Source organism: Microtus pennsylvanicus, chromosome 7, assembly GCF_037038515.1.
Source record: "Microtus pennsylvanicus isolate mMicPen1 chromosome 7, mMicPen1.hap1, whole genome shotgun sequence".
Lineage (NCBI taxonomy): Eukaryota > Metazoa > Chordata > Mammalia > Rodentia > Cricetidae > Microtus > Microtus pennsylvanicus.
In genome coordinates this window covers 951,881-973,454 of record NC_134585.1, presented here as the reverse complement: position 1 = coordinate 973,454, position 21,574 = coordinate 951,881, and the positions used below count along the sequence as shown (strand labels likewise).

Below are 21,574 nucleotides of genomic sequence, written 5' to 3'. Positions count from 1 at the left end.
AGTGTGGCACACAGCCTCCTGCTGCTGCCTTTGGATCAAGATGTAGACCTCTCAGTTCCTTTTCCAGCACCATGTCTGCCTGTACTGCCACCACGCTTCTCATCACGATGAGAATGAGCCAAACCTCTTAAACTGTAAGCTGGCCCCAATTCAATGTTTTCCTTTATAGGAGTTGTCATGGTCATGGGGTCTCCTCACAACAGAAACCCTGAGACAGGGCATGTTCCATTGTATGCTGTCACAATGTGTGTGTGTGTGTGTGTGTGTGTGTGTGTGTGTGTGTGTGAGAGAGAGAGAGAGAGAGAGAGAGAGAGAGTTGTCCATAGATTAGATTGAGAGAGAGAGAGAGAGAGAGAGAGAGAGAGAGAGAGAGAGAGAGAGAGTTGTCCATAGATTAGATTTAGTGTGCAAGAGCCAAGAGCCATCAGAACTGATTTTCTGGAGAAGCTGAAGAACATGACTCGAGGCACGAGTGAGGTGTGCTTTTACAGCCCGTGTTCTTTACGGCTCTCAGCTGACCCAGCCGGCAGTCTCTAGGAATGGACTACCAAATACCATTGTCACCTACACACTACTTAGTACTTCTAGTGCCAATCATTTACTGACTTGTGGAGTCACCGGAGAGGCTGAGTGGGGGACAAAGACAAAACAAGAATCCAGCAGACGGTTACAACCATGGTCCCAGGAAACCGATAAACCCAGTGTTCTTGTCCTGAGGAATCCGGCCTTGGAGATATGCCTTGCTTTGACAAATGGGAGATGAAGTTACTGGGTCTTCTGGAGCAGTTAGGCAACAGACTCCTTCAAAATTCCAAATGCAGAATCATTGTTGCTTAAGGCACACAATAGAGATTTTTGCTGGGCGGTGATGGTGCATATCTTTAATCCCAGCATTCCTAGGCAGAGGTAAGAGAATCTCTGTGAGTTCGAGGCCAGCCTGGTCTACAAGAGCTAGTTCCAGGACAGGCACCAAAGCTTCAGAGAAACCTTGCCTCGAAAAACCAAAAATATATATATATCAAGGCCAGCCTGGTCTACAGAGTGACCTCCAGGACAGCCAGGGCTAAACAAAGAAACTCTATCTTGAAAGAAAAAAAAAAAGATTTTTAAAAGCTGAGTTCATAGGTAAATGCAACACAGGGCTAAAGGTAAAAGAGAAGAAAACTTCACTCCCATGATAGTGAATTTTGTTTCTGTATGTCTGGGGGTACCATGATAGTCTGCAGTCAGCAAAGAAGTCAGTTCACAGATTGTGTCCTTGAGTAGCCTCTCCGCAGACATCAGACAAGACAGCTGAGTTACTGTGGAGCCTATGTGAGCAAGCCGGCCATGCTTACCACCTTTCCCTGTTAGTCCGGACCTGAGCCATTTCCATTATGATTTTACAGAGGACAACTCTGAGACGTGGGAAGGGCTAAGTTCGCGAATGCCCAGAGGATATGAACTATCTGCCTCCCCATCTCAACAGTCGGAGACGCCTCAACATGGAATCCACTAAGAAGGCACACGAACATGTAAGGAATTTCCAGATATATCACTATTGAGGATGCAGGGGTGAAAAGGGCTGCTTAGGGGACCTAGTGGTGAATGGAAACCGGGAAGGATGGTGGAGTACAGAGATGTAAGGAGGTTACCATGACAACCCGCCCCGCCTCGCACCCCCGTCCCCCAAAAAGAGGAAAATAATAAAACCAGTTGAAATACCACAGAACAGACAGAAAGTCAAACAAAATTCAATCTTTATTTATCTGGGAAATGGTGAATTTGTCATTGGTGTCTGAAGCCTGAGGCTGCTTGTTCTCCTTAGGCAGGTGGGCTGTGTTTGGCAGGGGCTCTGATGCTCTGAAATCTAGACGATGGAGGAGAATCAGAGAATTAGTTTCCCAAGACTGTGGCGCCCCTTACACTGATCAGGCTCACCCACCTTGCTTTTCAACCCTCCATTGTCCTTTCTCGGGACTCCCTCATCTTGCCCTGCCACCGCTCACCTGCCTGATTTTCCAGCTGGGCCTCAGGCCGGTCACCCCAGAGCAGATGCTTGGGGTCATTGAGGAACCGCTGGCTACGCTGGCACGTCAGGCAGGTCTGTACCGTCCAGCGCTGTCCCTTCAGGCCTGGGGTTTAAGTGGGGGGAAATAAGAGAGTGTCCACGCTTCTGAGAAAAAGGTCTTGCTTGCTGTTTTCTTCCACTGCCAATAGGAATTCTATCCCACCTGCATTTGGATCGCAAATTTGATATGTATGGGAGGCCCTGCATGAGCATCAATTCCTTGGAACTCTAAGATGAAGTTCAAACTCTTTTGTTTTTGAGATAGGGTTTCTCTGTATAGCCTTGGCTGTCTGGGAAGTTGCTCTGTAGACCACACTAGCTATCCTCGAACTCAGAGATCCTCCTGCTTCTACCTCCCCGAGTGCTGGGATTAGAGACGTGCGCCACCACTGCCCTTAACAAGGTCTAGCTTCCCCCTCCAGTCTCACATTTTCTCCGCCCTACCCACCTCACATCCCAGCCTTCTGTCATTCATTTTCTTATATCACAGATTCTCTTTTCAAAATTCCTTATTTATACTTAATATTTATATTCTGTACATGTGTGTGTGTGTGACACGCATGTGTGTGGACACAGGCGCACTCGTGTGGGTGTTACGTGTGGAGGACAGAACTCTAGTTTGGGGCGTCTTCCTTTACTACGTTCCACCATATCCTTGAGACAGGGTCTCTCACTGAACCTGGAATCAGATGTTCTCAGACTGTGGCCAGAGAGACGCCAGACTCTGTGTCCTCACCTGGCCCCAAGGGGGCTATCACATGGGTGCTGGGTCCTCATACTTGCACCTTAGCCACTGAACCATCTCCCGAGCCCCTTGACGGCAAGCAAGCTTGTGTGTGTGTGTGTGTGTGTGTGTGTGTGTGTGTGTGTGTGTGCACGCACGCGCGAATCCTAACCAATGTCTAGAGTTTCTGTCTGACTCTGTCTATCATGACATACTTATGTCCCTGCCACTGGTAGAAGAAACTTAGCAATCCACTCTCTTCCAATGCAAGCATTTAAAAATGCTACTCTAGTAGCTGTGTGTGTGTGTGTGTGTGTGTGTGTGTGTTGTCCCACGCTTGTAAGCCCTAACACAAGGGATGCTGAGGCAGGAGACGCCAATTTCGGCTGCAGTGACCCTGTGTCCAAAAACAGCAAAACCAAAACCAAAGACAGGTTGTGTTTTGTTTGAGACAGGGTCTCACTAAGCAGCCCTGGCTGGTCTGGCTTGTGTAGATCAGGATGGCCTTGAACTCATGGAGACCACCTGCTGCTACCTTCCAATTGCTGGGATTAAAGGCGTGAACCACCATAACCCACTCAGTCGGTATTACTTAATGAATCTTAGAAATTAAATAATTTAAGTAAATAGGGTTAATTTTGATTAAACTACAGAGTGTCACGTAGTCCAAATCAGCTAGTGAAAGCCTCCCCCTTCGGGGGAAGGGGCTGCTGCCCACCACGGTGCCCTGAGGCAGCACTCACGTCTCTGGCGCTGGGTGCAGGTGAGGCCCGGGATGAGGAGAGAGGAGCAGTCGCGACAGAGCGTCCTCTTCACCGAGGGGTCCCTGGGTGAGGAGGAGAGGCAGTGGGCACCCGCTCGCCCGCGCCCCTGGTTCCTCCCGCCGGCCCGTGCCTTACTGCCGCAGGACCAGCCGCTTCGCGATGGTCTTCTCCGTGTGGCAGTAAAACCTCGCCAGTGCCTGGTTCTCCGGATTCTGCGAGAGGACGCAGTGTGCAGCCTGGGGACAGAGACGGCCACCCGGGTCACGCTGCGGCCGCAGCACCGGACTGCTGCCCACCGGGACCCCGCCGTCTTACCTGGTACAGAAAGCTGAGTCTCTGGAAGGCCTCCCGGTCCTTCACTGGGCCCGCCATGAGCGTCTGCCCCTCTTCCGGATGTCCCGCCCTGGGCACGTGCAAGGCCTGCTGGGAACTGTAGTTTCAGGCCGCGGCCCCATAGAGGCCCTTGTCCGACACCGGACAACCTCACCGGCCCTGTGCGTTCTTCCCTGGGAGGCGGTCCTAGTTTGGTATTCCTTATCTATCTATTAGGTAGGGTCCAGCGCGGCTAAGGATCTTAAAATAGCGAAACATTTTCAGAACAAACGTATTCTTTATGTATGAAGAGGATTGTGTGTGCAGTAGTTACCAGGCTAGACTTTCTTACTCTCCTGAAGCCAAACAGACATCTGGAACAACAAAACAGGCAATGTCTAGCTTCGCGTTATATTTTTGTTATACCAGCACTTGGGAGGTTGAGGTAGAATTGCCATAAATTACATATGAGTCTGAACTGGCCGCATGGCCAGACCCTGACTCAAAACCAAAAGTAGGGGCTGGAGAGATGGCTCAGCAATTAAGAGCACTGGCTGCTCTTCCAGAGGTCCTGAGTTCAATTACCAGCAACTACATGGTGGCTCACGACCATCTGTAATGAGATCTGGTGTCCTTTTACCATCGTGCTGAGATTAAAGTTTAATCCCAGCACTTGGGAGGCAGAGGCAGGTAGATCTCTGTGAGTTTAAGGACAGCCTGGTCTACAGAGTGAGTTCTAGGATGGCCAGAGATACACAGAGAAACCCTGTCTCAAAAAATCAAAAATAAAATAAAATATGGTTGGAGAGATGGCTCAGGGGTTAAGAGCACTGCCTGCTCTTCCAGAGGTCCTGAGTTCAATTCCCGGCAACCACACAGTGGCTCACAAACATATGTAATGAAATCTGGTGCCCTCTTCTGGCCTGCAGGCAACCCACTGCATACATAATAAATAAATCTTAAAAAAATGGAACAAAAAGCATTGATGCCTGTGGGGCTTAAGGTGGAAAAGATTATATCGTATTATGAGGGAGGACATAGCTCCTAGCTTAAGGTGGAAAAGATTATATCGTATTATGAGGGAGGACATAGCTCCTAGCTTAAGGTGGGAAAGGTTGTATCTTATTACGAGGGAGGACATAGCTCCTAGCCCTCAGGAGGCACGGCTCTCTCCCACTTTTTTACTTAGTAAAGAAGACGCCTGCTGTTACAGAACAGGCCATGTGGACAGTTTCTATGGCCTGTCTCCTCAGGACAAGTCCAGGGAGTCACAGATGTCTTCCTGTCTCAAGACTCCTGCCAGGATGGGCGGAGAGCCAGGCTTCCAGCTCAGAATAAGGCCATTAGCTGAAACGTGCCCTTGGCGGTGGTTTCCAAGGGCCTTCAGAGTCAAATGAGAGGAGTGTGTTAAAATGTAGACTCCTAGGCCCACCCAAAACTCCATTAAGGACGGAGGGTGAGACCCAAGAACATGTATTTTTCATACCCAGTGATTTTTCACATAAGACCACTGCCAAATTACCACACAAACTCAGAGGTCACATCAGTGGATCCTTTGTTCCATATTTTGACCAACCAAATTATCTTGCCACAAAGAACCACAGTCAAGGCACAAAGGTAAGAAGAGAGTGGACAAAGTCCTGTTGAGGTGGGAGGAGAACCGAAGGCCCCCAGTGCAGCTTCTTGTCTGTCTTCTACAAAGATACCCAAGCAGCAGAAAATCCAGGTTGTTTGGTTTGGCATGCATCACATTACCTTTTGTGACAACATATGTACCCTATTGGCTTTTATTTTGGCCTAACTTAAAATGGTTTCCGTTCTCTGAACAAGGGAACGTCAAAGGGTGAAGGACAGCAACAGAAGCGAAGCTGTCTACCTGACCCTTTGCTACACAAACCACCCTCTTCTAAAGACTCCATGACTGTTCTTGCTTCTGGCTCGGACACCTGAGCCAGTGGACAAGGCAAACAACTTGGGAATAACTACTTTTAACATTCTTTAAGGCCAGGGCTTTGGATAGACCGTTCTCTTTCCTCTAATATCTGACTCCTCTCCACGCTCCCTTGGGAAACCAGTGCGAGGGTAAGCGTGTGTCCCGCAGGGCCGTTTCCATCTCACCTCCAGAAGGGAGAAAGGTGAGCCTACTTCTCGGAGACAACCAACTGCGGGGACAGGAATAACCAGGGTTGAGACCTGGTTCTCCTTTCTGCCCACCTTATCTTTCTCCCCAAATTCCAACCTCTGGCTAAACCTATGGGTAACGGTAACATTAACCTAAGAAGAGAAAACAAAAGAAATCCCCATCTCCTTCAATCATTTCTAGAAATATCCCTTTAGCCTCTTTCCTGATCCTCCTCCTAACTTTAATGTCCAATCTCTGCCCTCAAAAGTCACTCAGCTTCTAGACTGATGACAGCAATTGTCAGTCATCTTTCCGACACAGAGGTATACAGATCCCTATGCGCTCCCACAAGGAACAAGGCTACTCTGAATCACAGAAGCCTTTTAAAGGTTTCTGTTTCCTGCATTCTAAGCAAGTTAAGACCCTTTCATATAGACTTTCTGTTTCTAGAAAGCCTTTTCTTTCCCAACCTGTCCTTGTGCAACAAGAAACCCGCTGGACACGGATTACGATCCCCTGGGAGCCTGTTCTCCCGCTACAGTAAGTAGGGACACTCCTCTGTGCTCTGCCACGCAGCCCAGTCCTGTCTTCACACACCCAGAGACCAGGTGGTTTCTCAAGATGGCTCAGGACTGGAACCTTGTACACGTCAAGACATTCCAGCAGGTCACAGTAAGGAAGACCATCACTCTTGACCCTGCCTCACCCCAACTACGCCCGTCTCCTGTCACTCCCAGTCTGTCGGGGGCCTGATGGTAAGAGGTGCAGCATTCTTCCGACCAGCCCGGATCCCTGGGTAGAAGAGGGGCCAGAGTTTTTCAGTAAAAGTATCAGTGAAGGTGAAGATGTGCGAGCGGTCTGTGACGTTGTAGAAAGACAGTGTGCCAGCCTCATAGTCTAGGAAGATGCCCACCCGCTTAGGTTTCACCTTGATGTGCAAAGGGGTGAAAGGTGTGGTGGTGGCTGCGTACTTGTCCCCGTTCCACAGCCGGATGCGCCAGTAGCCGGTCTCGGGGAGTGGAGTCAGTTCGCCCTTTCTGCTCACAGAGTCCCGGCACACTCCCACTGCCCAGTGGGTCTTGTCGCCCACCTCCACCTCCCAGTAGTGCCGACCAGAGGTGAAGCCTTCAGTAGCCAAGACACAAGGGTAGAAAGTGAAACGCTGGGGCGTGTCAGGGAGGTCTCGGAGTCTTGTCTCCACAAACTTGACACTCTTCCGATCCTCTGACAGGACGAGGTTAGGATGCGCTGTCTCAGGGTCCAGGGTCACATCCGCTGGCGGGAGAAGCCAGAGTGGGGAGCTAGATGAGGATGGGAACAGCTAAACGTCCCTGCCTCGCTCTCCTCGCCTACCTACGCAAGGTTCCCAGAACACCGTGGGTGAGTCAACTAAACATCCCTGCCTTGCTCTCCTCGCCTACCTAGGCAAAGGCCCCCAGAACACGGTGGGCGAGTTAACTAAACATCCCTGCCTTGCTCTCCTCGCCTACCTAGGCAAAGACCCCCAGAACACGGTGGGCGAGTCAACTAAACGTCCCTGCCTCGCTCTCCTCGCCTACCTATACAAAGGCCCCCAGAACACGGTGGGCGAGTTAACTAAGGTGGGCGAGTTAACTAAACGTCCCTGCCTTGCTCTCCTAGCCTACCTATACAAAGGCCCCCAGAACACGGCGGTGAGTACGGAAAATGAAAGGCACTGTCTGAGGGAGTGAGCTGTGGTAGCTGGGGACAGGGTGAGCATGAACTGGAATCCTGTGAAGTCTGGCTTTGCGAATGCTTTTCACTACACGAATATTAATGATATCCCCCTTCGCTTTCCTGGCTCACTCCACCTGAGTTAGGAATCCTTTAACATCTCTAGGTCCTATACAGTGCAGAACCTTAGGGTTTTTTCTCTGAACTCTGTGGTTTAAGGTGAGATGGACAGGTGGGATGGGCATGAGAAAAATGCAGCCCACTGGAAGGATCTTAACCTTCCACTCCTTTGCATGCCCTATACCAGTTTCCTCCTGGGAACAACTCACCAATTAGCTGCTTAAGGATTTTCCTTAGGGCAAAGTACTGCCGGGGGAAACTGCTGAAGTTCTTTTCCAGCTCTATAGATACTGAAGTCACCTCCATGGTCTTCACCTTCTCACATCTAGGAGGGATGGGTGATAAAGAAAGCCAGAATACCATCAGGGGGAGCTCCAGCCAACTGAGTATGTGAGTGGTGTCATCGTAGAGAAAGGTAAAAAAGACCAGACCCCTCTCACTTTCCTTCCTCCCTAAGAGTATGTGGCTCCCTTGGCAGGTCTGTATCGTGAGTATGGACCTGAAGACTTCCTGGAATATTCTTACATTCCATGCAAATGGACAGTCACCCCCGCCACTGGTACTCCTGTGCTTCCAGCCCCTTCCGCCGTCTTGTTTGAACACAGCTCGGCTCCCCACCGTCACTGTACGACCAAATATGACCTGATATTACGAGGGAGGTGAAGCGTTATCACCCTCCATGGTTCATCCTGCTCCTCTCTCACTCAGACACTACTTCCCTTTCCTACTTCCGACAAGGCATTACTAAACCCGTTGCCTCCTCTAAGTCAAGACCTAACTTAGAGAGACAGAATCACTTACTTTTCCAGGGTACTTTTCACATCCTAGAAGAAAAGAGAAAAGAAAGTAAGATTGGTCCTAGAATTCATGGGTCACGAAGGCAAAAAGGTTCTCCCTCCTCTCTTCCAACCAGGCGCTAGGCAAACTGAGGGCCCAAGGGACAAGCTTCAGATGGGCTTAAGTGTGTGTTTCTCATGGAATGCCCAGTTTCAACCGCTGGTCATAACAAAGCTTGATAATTAACACCACTTCCTAATGGTCCCTGCACACGTGTCTTCCTCGTCACAGACACTGGAGGCTCTCTGTAAGAACAGACCTCAGCATCACTGAGAATCAGTACAGACAGCTCCAGACTGGTGGCACAGGATGCTTCCCACTGTGGTCTGGACATCCCTGTTTAGCACTGGATAAGCTCTAATTCATATCAACCCATTCTGAGCACCCTTTAAATTAGGCTCCTACACCCTGCTTTAGCACTAGGTAAATTAAGTTCTAGAACTAGAAAGTAAGGGCAACTGTATTCACAAAAACTCGAATGCACAGTTCATCACTAAGTAGGATGGACTTCTGTCTTCTGAAAAGGATTCTGTTTTAGGGGGCACAAATTATATACATTAAAAAAAAAGATTTATTTTGGTCAGGAGGGATGGCTCAGCCATTAAAGGATAGGCTCACAACCTAAAATATAAAGAGTTTGGTTCTCAGCATCCATGGCTGTCCCTCCAGGTACTTAAAAAGAAAAAAAGATTTATTTTATATGTATGAGTGTCTTGCTTGTGTGTATGTCTGTGCACCATGTGTAAGCAATGCCTTGGAGCCCCCAGAGCTCCAGTTACAGGCTGTTATAAGCTTGTGTGTATGTCTGTGCACCATGTGTAAGCAATGGCTGTGTAAGCTCCAGCCCCCAGAGCTCCAGTTACAGGCTGTTGTAAGCTTGTGTGTATGTCTGTGCACCATGTGTAAGCAATGGCTGTGTAAGCTCCAGCCCCCAGAGCTCCAGTTACAGGCTGTTGTAAGCTTGTGTGTATGTCTGTGCACCATGTGTAAGCAATGGCTGTGTAAGCTCCAGCCCCCAGAGCTCCAGTTACAGGCTGTTGTAAGCTTGTGTGTATGTCTGTGCACCATGTGTAAGCAATGGCTGTGTAAGCTCCAGCCCCCAGAGCTCCAGTTACAGGCTGTTGTAAGCTTGTGTGTATGTCTGTGCACCATGTGTAAGCAATGGCTGTGTAAGCTCCAGCCCCCAGAGCTCCATTACAGGCTGTTGTAAGCTTGTGTGTATGTCTGTGCACCATGTGTAAGCAATGGCTGTGTAAGCTCCAGCCCCCAGAGCTCCAGTTACAGGCTGTTGTAAGCTTGTGTGTATGTCTGTGCACCATGTGTAAGCAATGCCTTGGAGCCCCCAGAGCTCCATTACAGGCTGTTGTAAGCTTCCACGTGGGTGCTGAGAACCAAACCTGGCCCCCGGCCAAGAGAAGCAAGTGCTCTTCACCACTGAGCCAACTCACTAGCTCCAGGCATGTAAGTTCTAAAAGGACGTATCTGGAAGAGCAGTCTAGGCTTTGGGAAGCAGAGTAAGAAAGGATGCACCCAGGCTGACTGCAGGGCCCTTACAAAGCTAGTCTGCATTTGACCAAGAACTACATTGGAGCAAAGGTCGAACCTTAAGCATCTCGAAGCCCGACTGTAAGCACTTGCCCTCCACCTCAGCAGCTAAGTGGGCCACGTCCCGACGCTTGCCCCCAAGGTGAGCAGCATTTTCTCGAAGTCTCTGTAGAATGTCCTGCTCTTCTTCTTCCAGTTGGGAAAAGAGTGCCTGCTGTTCTTCATCCAGCCTCCTGTGGAGTTCTTCAAATTCCTTTAGGATTTGCTGTCTGCGGCTCTCCACTAGTCTCTGAGAACAAGGGAGGATGTGGTCAGGACCAGGGGGCAAGAGGGAGTCTCTCCCAGACCCACCAGGCTCAGTACAGACTTCCTTGTCACTGGGAAGGCTCTAGCAGTAGTCTTGATTTTCTTCCTGTAAGGAAACTGTACTGAAACCTGCACACTCCCGACAGAGGACTTGTTAGTCCCAGTCAGTGGGAAGATTTAAAACAATCAACACCTGACTTTTTAAGACCTAAATTAACCTTTTCTATGTTAATAAAATACATTCAAGGTTCAAGAACTCAATGATGTGATGATATGTACTGTTATGGATATCAGGGATACTTTTGCTATTTTCTTCTCTGATGTTTCTCGTACACAGTTTGTTAAAGTACAAATATTAGAAAGCCAAAGACTTCATCATTAATAATTGTGGCACATTAACTGATAAAGCGAACAGAGGAAACTATCAGAATCAGTAACAGTTTAATGAACTGATGCAAAGTTTATATTTAAATTTCAGGGCTGAACTTATTTTGGTTGCCGTTTCTATTTTGTCCCCCCAAATAGGGTCTTGTAATATAGCACAAGCTGGCCTTGAACTTGGGATCCTCCTGCCTAACAGCTGAAGTCACTTCTGATGGGCTGAGAATTCCTGGGAGGGAGCTGGACTGCTGCAGCCCGGAGCCGACTTACATTTTATCTCGGACTACCTTTAGCCTCCTACATAGCCTTTTCTGTGCCCACCTCTGTGCTGGACCTAATAGCCTGTGATGAATTTAATGTCAGACGGCATCCAGGGCTACAGCTGAGACTGCTCTCCTTGGCTGTGACTACCTATTTCATGTTTCTACCACAGTCTTGAAAACTGCCCTGCTCTAAGGCCTTCTTCTTCTAGTCTATAAAAGCTTCATGAAACTGACTCTAAGTTGAAACATAAAATTTGGGGTACCTAAATCTGTGTTTCAATGCAAGATCGCTCATATTTGGCTCCAGAATAAATTCTTCTTCCCTTTGAGAGAGATGGGAATTGTTCTTTGTGTTGATAGAAAATAGGTTTTTTTTCTGCCCCAGGATCACGTTCCAGATACTTTCTACTAAATCAGTTGCTTAAGATTTGAAACATGCTCTTGATAGCAGCACATCCTTTTTTGAGAGGGTAGGACTCAAACAGCAGCCACACCACCTTCTGAGGGTTATCAGCACATCCCCCTCCATGCCGTCCTAGAAGTGGCCTCCCCAGTGAAGGAGTCCCAAGTCCTTGTGACTGACAGGGAGGCATCAACTCAGAAGAGAAGAGGAGATGGGCAGGGACCGAGAAGCAGTGCTCAGGCTGAAGAACGGCTGGGACATAGGTAAAAGCCGTGGGCCTCACACGCTTGGCAGTCCTCATCTGCAGCTACTCTGGCAGACAACAGCCTAGCTTTCATTTCAGGGAGGCAACAGAACAGGATGTGTGCTCACTTTGTCCTGAATACAGATTCTCAATGTGTGTGTGTTAGAAGCAGGCGTGCTGAATTAGGCTCATGAGGACTATCTTCTAGGGGCCAGAGAGATGCCTCAGTGGTTAAGAATGCTTGCTTCTCTTCAGAGGACCTGAGCTTGGTTCCCAGCACTCACACTGGGTAGCTTGAAACCGCCTGTAACTCTAGGGGATCTCATTTGTACTCTTCTAGTCTCTGACATTTGTGTACATGGGTGTGCATGCACATACACACAACACACACATTTACATGGACAAATAAATCTTAGACTTTACCACATATGCCACCAAGCTGCTTTGTGGGGTTTAACTCACATCCGCCTCAGAATGAACCCATATTTATTTCACTTGATAACATCACATACAGTTGCAAGCACATAACCACACTATCGTGTCTTTTCACCTATCAGATTTTATTAGAAATTACTTCCAGTTAGGAGCAGTGTGCATACCTTTAGTTTCAGTATTCAGAAGGCAGAGGTAGACAGAGCCAGCCACAACTACTCAGTGAAGCTCTGCTCCATCACTAACTAACTAACTAACTAACTAACTAACTAACTAACTAACTAACTATCACTCTATAATGCTACTGGATACGACAGTCTCTTTAAATTATATAGGTAGGTTGTCTCATCTGAACTTTTTTGCTAAAATTTTTGATTTCAGTATAGCTAGTTATAAACTCCATCCGAACCCAGGAGATAACATCTTACTACACAGCCCAGGCTGGCCTGTGCTGGCTATGAACTTGTGATAGGAGCTTGAAATATTATAGCTCCAGCCTCCTCTGTGATTGCAGGTGTGCACCATCCATGGCCAGTTCATAAGCTTAATATTTTTTTGTCTGTGGTGTTGGTGAACTGATGCCATACCCTCAGTTCTTACGCACTTTTTAAAATTTTAATTTTTTTTTTTTAAAACCAGGGTCTTAACTGCAGTCTTGGCTTCCTGAGTATTGGGATTATATGTATGTGCTGCTTTTATAAATTGTTTTTATAATTTGAAAATTTTTAATTTACTTTTGTTTTATGGGCATTGGTGTTTTGCCTTCATGTATGTCTATGTGAGGATGTAGGATCCTCTGAACTGGATTTACAGATAGTTGTGATCTGCCATATGGGTGTTGGGAATTGAACCTGGGTCCTCTGGAAGAGCAGTCAGTGCTCCTAACTGATGAGCTATCTCTCTGGGCCCCTACAAACTGTTTTAACGGGGGTTACTGAGTCTAATTCTGGAGGCTGAGGAAAGAGGGAAGCAAAGCGGGAAATGGGCGGGAGACAAATTCAAACAGTCATAAAAGGAATGTTTTGAATTGCAGTTTTAAAGACCACTAAATTGAAAAATTATAATTAAAGACAACAGCCATACTTTGGTTCAAATATTACCATAGTTTAAAGGAGAAATACCCTCCATAGGTCATGTATCTGAACACTGGGCCCCAGGTCATGGGACCTTTAGGAGGTGGAGCTTTGCTAGAGGAAGTATGTCACTGGGGGCAGGCTACCCTACTTCCTGTTCTTGCTGCTACACTGCCTTCCCTGCAATTATAGACTTCTTCCCTCTGGAACTGCAAGGTAAAATGAAACTTCATCCTTTCGTTACTTTTGGTCAAGGCATTTTACCAAGAACCCCAAAGCTGAAGGCTGAGGAAGGGAAAGGCATTCTGGGAATGAATCAGCATTACCTTAGATTACTTAATTACAAGAATGTAGTTCTAAGCCAAATGTTATGGTGCACGCTTTTATTCCAAGCACCTGGGAGGCAGAAGCAGGTGGACCTTTGTGAATTCGAAGCCACCTTGGTATATATAGTGAGTTCCAGGTCAGCCACGGCTATATAGTGAGAGTCTCTCAAACAAACAAAACAGAATGTGGTTCTGTGGGACTGCAGAGTTTAAGAATATTGGCTGTTTGTTCTTCCAGAGGACCTGAGCTCAATTCCCAGCACCCACATGGCACTTGGAACCATTGGTAACTCCAGTTCTGGGGGATCTGAGGCCCTCTTCTGCTCTCTTTGGGCAACAGGCAGGGATTTGGTCCACAGACATACACATAGACAAAATACCCATACACATAAAATAAAAAAAAAAGAGTAACTAAAAGTAATTAAAAACAAACAAAAGAGCAGTTCTGGGAGCTCTTGCTCAGTTCATCCCTCTCTCCTGGTGAACTTCCCAAATTCTCTGTCCTCCAACCTCTCTAAGAAGCTCCCATCCCTGTAGTCTTAGGAGATCCTCTTTCCTTGCTTGTGGGTGGGAGGAGAATACTGGGGCGAGGACTCCCTGGACTTAGCAGTATTTATTATTGTATACACAGAGTGTGTACACACAATGAGTATGTAAACTCAGATGTCATCTCTGTGGGTTCATTTTTATCTTCCTACCTTCACGGGGGCTTCAAGCCTTGATGCTTGCACAGCAAGCACCTTTATCCACAGAGTCATCTCAACAGCTCATTCATTTCTTATATCCTTCTCAGTACTTAACTCATGACAAGTAATTTAAGTATAGGGTTTAATGACAAACACCTAATGAAATATCATTCTGAGAGAATAGCAGTTTTCCAATTAACTGATAGATTAAGTCAAGTGTTGTTGACTCGCTCACAGGCAAACACCCAGCCAAGCAGTGAAGGCAGCAGTTGCCTGCTCTACCTTGAGCTCCCCCGGTTTCTTTTCTTCGGAGGTTTTGCAGGAAGTGATCTCCTGCAGCTTCTGTTCCAGGGGCTCCAGGCACTTCTGCAGTTTCTCCTGAAGGTTGGGAGAGAGCAGGAGAGGAGACATTTGGAGTTAGTCGATACATCCATTCCTTAAGAGCTTAACCCATTTATAAGCAACAGTGAATGGCCATCTGGGAACCAAATTCAGGTGATCTGCCAGACTGGTAAATGTTTTTAACTGCTAAATCATCTGTACAGTCCTGATTATTCTTCCCTTGAAGTACTCAGGGTAGACTGACCCAGGGCCTCGGGCATGCAGGACAAATGTTCTAGGACCAAGACATCTTCCCCACCCTAAATCATATGATTTCTGCTCTCATCACTTCTTGACCACACCCCCTCCCCTGCCTAGAACTGGGTCTTTTATAGACCCCTTCCCTGCGTTGGCTCGTCCCCCTCAGGTCTGAGGCACACCTGACTCTAGAAGTCTACCTGTTATCACCTGCTTCCTTTCCCACTCTGTTTTCTTACAGACAACTGCCTACTACACTCAAAGTTACCTGATTTATTCTTTTCTTTTTGGTTTGTTTTGGTGGTGCCGAGAATTCATGCAGGGTATGTACATCAAGAACAGTCCCGGGGCTGGAGAGATGGCTCAGTGGTTAAGAGCACTGGCTGCTCTTTCAGAGGTCCCGAGTTCGATTCCCAGCAACCACATGGTGGCTCACAACCATCTGTAATGAGATCTGGTGCCCTCTTCTGGTGTGTGGGCATACATGGAGGCAGACTGTTGTATACATAAGAAATAAATAAATAAATCTAAAAAAAAAAAAAAAAAGAACAGTCCCCTCCTCCAGCCAGGAGAAAACCTTTACTTATTTGTGTATTGTTGTTGTTTCATGGTAAAGTCTCCAGCAGCCTGGCCTGGCTACAAACCACGGATGACCTCACCTCCCAGGCGCCTGCTGCCTCTACCTTTGGAGTCTTGGGATTATAAGTGTGTATCACCCCCGGCCTGTCTTTTTTTTTTTTAATTAATTAATTTATTTATGTTTATGTTTACAATATTCTGTCTGTGTGTATGCCTGCAGGCCAGAAGAGGGCACCAGATATCATTACAGATGGTTGTGAGCCACCATGTAGTTGCCGGGAATTGAACTCAGGATCTTGGGAAGAGCAAGCAGTGCTCATAACCGCTGAGCCATCTCTACAGCCCACCCCCACCCCTGCCTGTCTTGATATCCTTTTGTCACCTGGGCTTCCATTCAGATCTAACCACCTATAGACAAAATAAAACCTGGCTGTAAATTACCTTAAATATTTTTTCAAAATTTTGTTAACTAAGCAGAATAAATGAAAATTCTAGACAGTGCCATCTTTGATTTTTATGACTGAAACAGCTACCCTGTGCCCTCGCTAGCGATTTAAATGTTAAATGTCACGATACTCGTTACATGGACAAGACGCAGGCTGGTTCAGCTTAGTCTGCTGGATTTAGCACTTTAACGTAATGTTAGCTATTTCCAACAAATGGGGAAAACCATCCTGAGCGAACAGGCAGAAATGAAGAAATCAAAATACTTTTCAGTTCTTCCAAACTATTTTTCAGAATCTTATGTGGCTTCACTCATTTATTTAAAATCTGATATATGGCTTGACTGTGGTGGTGCCGCCTTTAATCCCAGCACTTGGGAGGCAGAGGCAGGTAGATCTCTGTGAGTTCGGGGACAGCCTGGTTTACAGACTGAGTTCCAGGACAGGCTCCAAAAGCTACAGAGAGAAACCTTGTCTTGAAAAAAACCAAGAACTAAAGAAAACAAAAAAACCCCAAAAATTCTGATATATTCCAAAACCATACATACCAATACTCTGAAGACTCAATTGTTTTGCAATAAGTCACAGAAATTTTTGGGTACTCCTCACTGTTCTTGTGGAGGACAGTTGACCAGATGCACTGAATACCCATGTATATAGTTCTGAGGAGAACATAGAGGAACAGATAGCCTTGCCTCAGGAGCTTAAACCCCTCTACTCGAAGTGTGTACTCTCTCCCCACACTGGCGTCATGTGTCTGGATGCCCACCTTATACTCCTGTGTAGCGTCATCCAATGGCACCACGGTATGGGCCCGGTGGGTATGGGAAATGGCACATATCAAACAGACAGCCTCCTGGTCTTCATTGCAGAAGAGGCTCAGGGCCTCATGGTGCTGGGAGCAGAGGCTCTCATCCCTGATCTTCCGCTTGACGGCCTGGAGCTGCTTGGCGATTTCCACCATGCTGCCCAGTTGTCGATTGGGCCGGAGGCTTCGGTATCGCGATGTCTTCCGACAGACCGGGCAAGGAAAGTCCCGCTCTAGGTCCTCCCACCAGCGGGTAATGCAGGCTTTGCAGAAGTTGTGCCCACATTCGATGATAACTGGCTCCTTCAGATACTCCAGGCACACAGAACAACTTGCCTCCACTTGCAGGTTCTCCAGGGCGGCAGCCGTGGAGGCTGCAGAGGCTCCAGCCTCTATCAGACTTGTCTCGGCCATTATTTGACTTGGAGATGGGGAGAGAGAAAAGAAAGGTATTTGTTAAAAGGTTACCTTTCTTTTTGCACTCCTATCCTGACGTCAGCTCCCAGTGAGCCCCATCTTGGTATTTTCCCTTCTCTTCCCGTAGACCTGTTGCTCTGTTTACGGTATTTGTGACTTCTAATCAATTCACTTGCTTTTTCTGATTTAGCAAACAAAAGCAGTCCTTAGATCACCCTCACCTCTATTTTCTCACTACAACCAGAAGCTTCCTTTAAGTTGACAGATTTTTTTCTAAAGATGAAAACGAGCCTGATGTGGTGGCTCAAACCCAGAACCCCAGCATTTCTGAAGTCAAGGTGGGGAGCCTGACGACACAGATCTCTAAAGGGAGGGAGGGAAGGCTGGGAAGTGAGATTGGTAGCTCACTGTGAGGCAGGAGGATCAATGTAAGGATGAGGCTAGCCTGGGCTACTGTAGAGTAAGCATTTTTTTTTTTAATGGAGCTTTGGTCAGCAGTCCTGGGACTTGTTATTACTATTACATTTTTAAAGAACTTCATACATAAGCTTTGTACCTATATTAACAAAAAACAAAACTACCTTTTTTTAGTTTTTCGAGACAGGGTTTCTATGTAGCTTTGGAGCCTGTCCTGGAACTAGCTCTTGTAGACCAGGCTGGTCTCAAACTCACAGAGATCCGCCTGGCTCTGTCTCCAGAGTGCTGGGATTAAAGGTGTGCACCACCATCGCCTGGCTTAAAAAAACAAAAACAAAAAACTACTTCTTAAAATACATATCAACCCTCAGAGAATACTACTGAGCAGAGGGCAGTAACTTTTCTGAAGAGACTTGGTAAGTCCATTCTAAACATTCAGCGGCGAGTTTAGTCTTTCAAAGTCTCTACTGAAAATTAATTCCATGGATATTCAGTGTATCAGCTAGGAATTAAAAATAAATTTGCCAGGTGTGGTGGTGGCACTCGCTTAAAATCCCAGCCCTGGGGAAGTGAGGGCAGGGAGTATCAGGAACTCAAGGCCTGCCTTAGTTATACAGAAAGCTTTCTGAGGAAAGAAATTCAGATGCAGATTAAGATCAGTAGGATTTCTTCTCTACCCATTAGAATGCGATTTTGACTAAGTGCTGCTCCCCAATCTTTTTTTATTATTATTATTATTATTATTTTGGTTTTTCGAGACAGGGTTTCTCTGTAGCTTTGGTGCCTGTCCCAAAACTAGCTGGCCTTGAACCCACAAACTCACAGAGGCCCGCCTGCCCCTGCCTCTCGAGTACTGGGATTAAAAGTGTGCACCACCACCACCACCACCACCACCACCACCACCGTCCGGCTCCCCTCCCCAACCTTACAGACATTAGATAGCATCCTCACCTAAGTGAATTGAATTATATGCACACTTAAGGGGCCAGGACGTATCTAAGTGGCAAATAAGCGGTATGAAAGAGAAATGGGCTCTGGGTTAGTGAAGAATGGAGAGGATTTGATTTGGAGCTGTGGGTGGTGGTGATGATGGAGAGGGCAGCCAGACCATGGCCTTGTGCTCCTCTGGTTTGGTCCTTCCTCTCCCTCCATTACTGTCTCAGTAGTAGTGCTAACTTCAGAGACGACCTCCTTCTGTCTTTTTAATCACCGCCTTAGGAGCCCCTCTCGAGCACCGGCCACAACTCTGTCCCACCCGGTCTCCATCTTCTCCTGCCCTATCGGGAGCATGAGGACCAGAGCGAGGGGGCGCACGTCGTGGTTGGCAGGGAGGAAGGATGCGCGTCTCAGTGAGGGAGAGGTGTGAAGTGAAGGTGGGATGCCCGCTGCCATGTCGCAGTCCAGACCCCGCCGTGACTGCGTCAGTTTCACCCGGGGAGACCAGAGGCAGCAGGACAGGGGGAACGGGGTAGCCAAGCAACGCCGGACGCGCTGACGTCGCCGGGGCGGCAAACGTCCTCCGGGCCCGAGGCGGGCGGAGGCAGCTGTGGTTGCACGCCGGGCAGCTGACGCGCTCGTCGGGGCGGAGGGCCGCGGCGTGAGGACCCGGCTGGGCAAGGGGCGGGTCCCAGGCCCCGCACGGTGGCGGCGGCGCAGCACCTACCTACCTTCCCGGCTCCGGGTCCCGGAGTGCCGGGCGCGGAGACGCCGGAGCACTGCCTCCCTCCTTCCTCCTCCCCTCACCCCCGCCCCGCGGCGCGACTCACAATACTCACCGGAAGCGGAAGCGGGGCGCCGCGGCTGGTGGAAGGCTGCGAGCGCGGCGCTGAGCCGGCTCGCGGCGCCGGGGCCTAGACGGGGCCGCCGTGGGTGGTGGCAGAGGGCCAGAGGTGAGGGCCCGCGCGGCTACGGAAGGGCGGGAGGGCACCCGTCGCGTCAGGTGGCTGCGGTGCTGGCGCCCAGGTGACCCGAGCCGTCCCCGGGAGACCCAAGGCCGCGCATGCGCGTGGCGGAACGCCGAAGCCCATGGCCGGCGGCTCGTCTCGGCGGGCGAAGCTTCGGTGTCACCTCGCCGGCGCCGGGGTCTGAGGCTGCTCCCCGGTGGGGCTGGGCGCCGCAGAGCCTGGGTGACTACGGATTATGGGCTTGGGGGTCTCACTTTCCCGGTCTCTGGGTCAGTTTGGGGAGAGGGTGGCTGCTGCAGGCGGCGGATTACGTGGCTGACCCGAGAGGCTGCGCCGGCACGTCACTTCCGACTGGCTGAGGGTTTTAGCATTTTAATGGTCACGGAGTAGGTGAGTTGCTTAGGCTGCAGACCCTGGTGCGCCTGATGCTCTCTTGGTTGGCTAACATTCGCGAATTGCTTTTCCCTTGGTGGAGCAGAACTGGGCTGGTCCGGTGGCTTGCTGCTTCTCGGGTGCTGGGCGAACCAGATCCAAGTAAACACTGGGTGAGAACCAAAGCCGGTTTCTTCGGCTTAAGTTTCCACGGGAGAGCAGATAGAGCTTGGGGATAATCTCCCTGTTTTTGGAAGTGTCACAAATCTAGCGGTGGTGAAAATTTTTTTTGGAAGGGAGTGAATTAATGGGGAGGGGAAGTCTGATGGTACAGATGTGATGGACTCAGGAGGATGCATATTTACACCACCGGTAGCACAGGTTGTGTGTTTGTCCCTCTGTCGTGAGACAGACCTGCTCAGCTCAGGTAGGGCACCTGTATATACCGAATTTGTGTATCGCTGGTCTGATTTGGTGAAGCGTGAGTTTTACTGGGGTTATTTAGAGGAAATGCGTGAGGGGTCACTTACACGAGCAGAAATCACACAAAGAGACACAACACAGTGTTGCCAAAAACCACCCCAGCATGGCTCCCAAAGCTAGAAACCTGGAGTACACCCCCACAGCCCAAAAGATTGGACTGTCCTTTCCTGGTGGCTCAGTGGGTCTGAGCATCTTCCAGGCTGTTCAGCTTGTCCTTATTAATTCTAGGCATTATTTGCTTCTGCTGGGCTTGTCTGAGAGAGGCCCTCAATACTCTCTACTGTTTAATAGACTCACGGGGAGGGGGTTTGGGGAATCTAGTCAGTTTCAGGGACATTTTCTTTGTGTGTACTTCATGTCTCTTTAGAACAGACTATTTTGCCTCTGTAAGCCTCCGTCTTAGGAAGTTTCCCTCTTGGATGCAAGGTTTTAATCTGAGAAACTGCTACATAGCACCCTCCCTGCTTCCTGCAACAGCTGGCGTGCATCACATTTGAGTGGGTTTTAATGGATGCCCTCCTTTCAGAGGAAGCGGTTCGTGGTTCCTGTACATTTTGAAGTGGTTTACAAACAGCATGCTGGTGTTTTTGTTTTGTTTCGTTTGAGATAACATTTTGTGTGGTCCACGCTACACTTGAGCTCACTAAGTAGCTGAGGACTGCTTTCAACTCGATCCTCCTGCTTCACCTAGAGTGCTAGAGTCTGCCACAGCTAGCAAGCCTATTTAACCCTCATACTTAAGAGGTTAAAGGTTTAGAACCACAAGCCGTGGGGTGGTGGCACTCGGGAGGCAGAGGCAGGCGGATCTTAGTCTACTAGATCCTGGTCTACAAGAGCTAGTTCTAGGACAGGCTCCAAAGCTACAGAGACCCCCCCCCCCATGTCTTGAAAAGCAAACAAACAATAATTAAGACCACGAATAGCAAATAAAAGTCTACTTTAAAAAAACTATCTTATTCTTTTTTGTTTTGTTGGGTTTTTGTTTTGCTTTTTTTGCTCCCCTTTTATGGTAGTCCGTGACTTTAAGCGTAAATTTGATAATTATTAAGTTCCCTTCACTTAATTGCTGTCACGTTTGGCCATTAGGGGTTATAAACTGCAGCAGTTGTTACAGTTCACAAACACCTTGTTTCTAACTTAAGGTAGTTTGAAGGCCATTAACTTGCCTTCTGAATTGCCCCTTAAACATGTCCCAGCGTGGCCTCTTCCACTGCGGTACCTTCTGCCACGAGGACTTGTCTCCCTCCTCCCCCTTTAGTCTTGTGTTTTGGAAATTTTCTCTGGCCACC

At 48.4% G+C, this 21,574-nt stretch overlaps 1 protein-coding gene across 12 annotated transcripts; it reads right to left on the bottom strand.

Annotated features, from left to right (window-relative positions):
• Positions 1 to 1,722: 1,722 nt before the first annotated feature.
• Trim39 (tripartite motif containing 39) lies at positions 1,723 to 19,722 on the bottom strand. Of its 12 annotated transcripts, XM_075979251.1 has the most exons (11): positions 19,194 to 19,279; positions 16,654 to 17,113; positions 14,566 to 14,661; positions 10,228 to 10,458; positions 8,589 to 8,611; positions 7,997 to 8,112; positions 7,063 to 7,247; positions 3,674 to 3,774; positions 3,518 to 3,600; positions 1,989 to 2,114; positions 1,723 to 1,849 (listed from the first exon to the last, which is right to left on the bottom strand). In XM_075979251.1, exons 2-11 carry the CDS (start codon positions 17,104 to 17,106, stop codon positions 1,734 to 1,736), a joined length of 1,530 nt encoding a protein of 509 aa, XP_075835366.1. In that variant the 5' UTR covers positions 17,107 to 17,113; positions 19,194 to 19,279; the 3' UTR covers positions 1,723 to 1,733. The 12 variants fall into 12 exon arrangements, with proteins under 12 accessions (XP_075835366.1, XP_075835365.1, XP_075835355.1 ...); XM_075979240.1 differs by lacking the exons at positions 1,723 to 1,849; positions 1,989 to 2,114; positions 3,518 to 3,600; positions 3,674 to 3,774; positions 19,194 to 19,279 and adding an exon at positions 19,293 to 19,722 and having other exon boundaries at positions 5,389 to 7,247; XM_075979242.1 differs by lacking the exons at positions 1,723 to 1,849; positions 1,989 to 2,114; positions 3,518 to 3,600; positions 3,674 to 3,774; positions 19,194 to 19,279 and adding an exon at positions 19,302 to 19,722 and having other exon boundaries at positions 5,389 to 7,247.
• Positions 19,723 to 21,574: the final 1,852 nt, after the last annotated feature.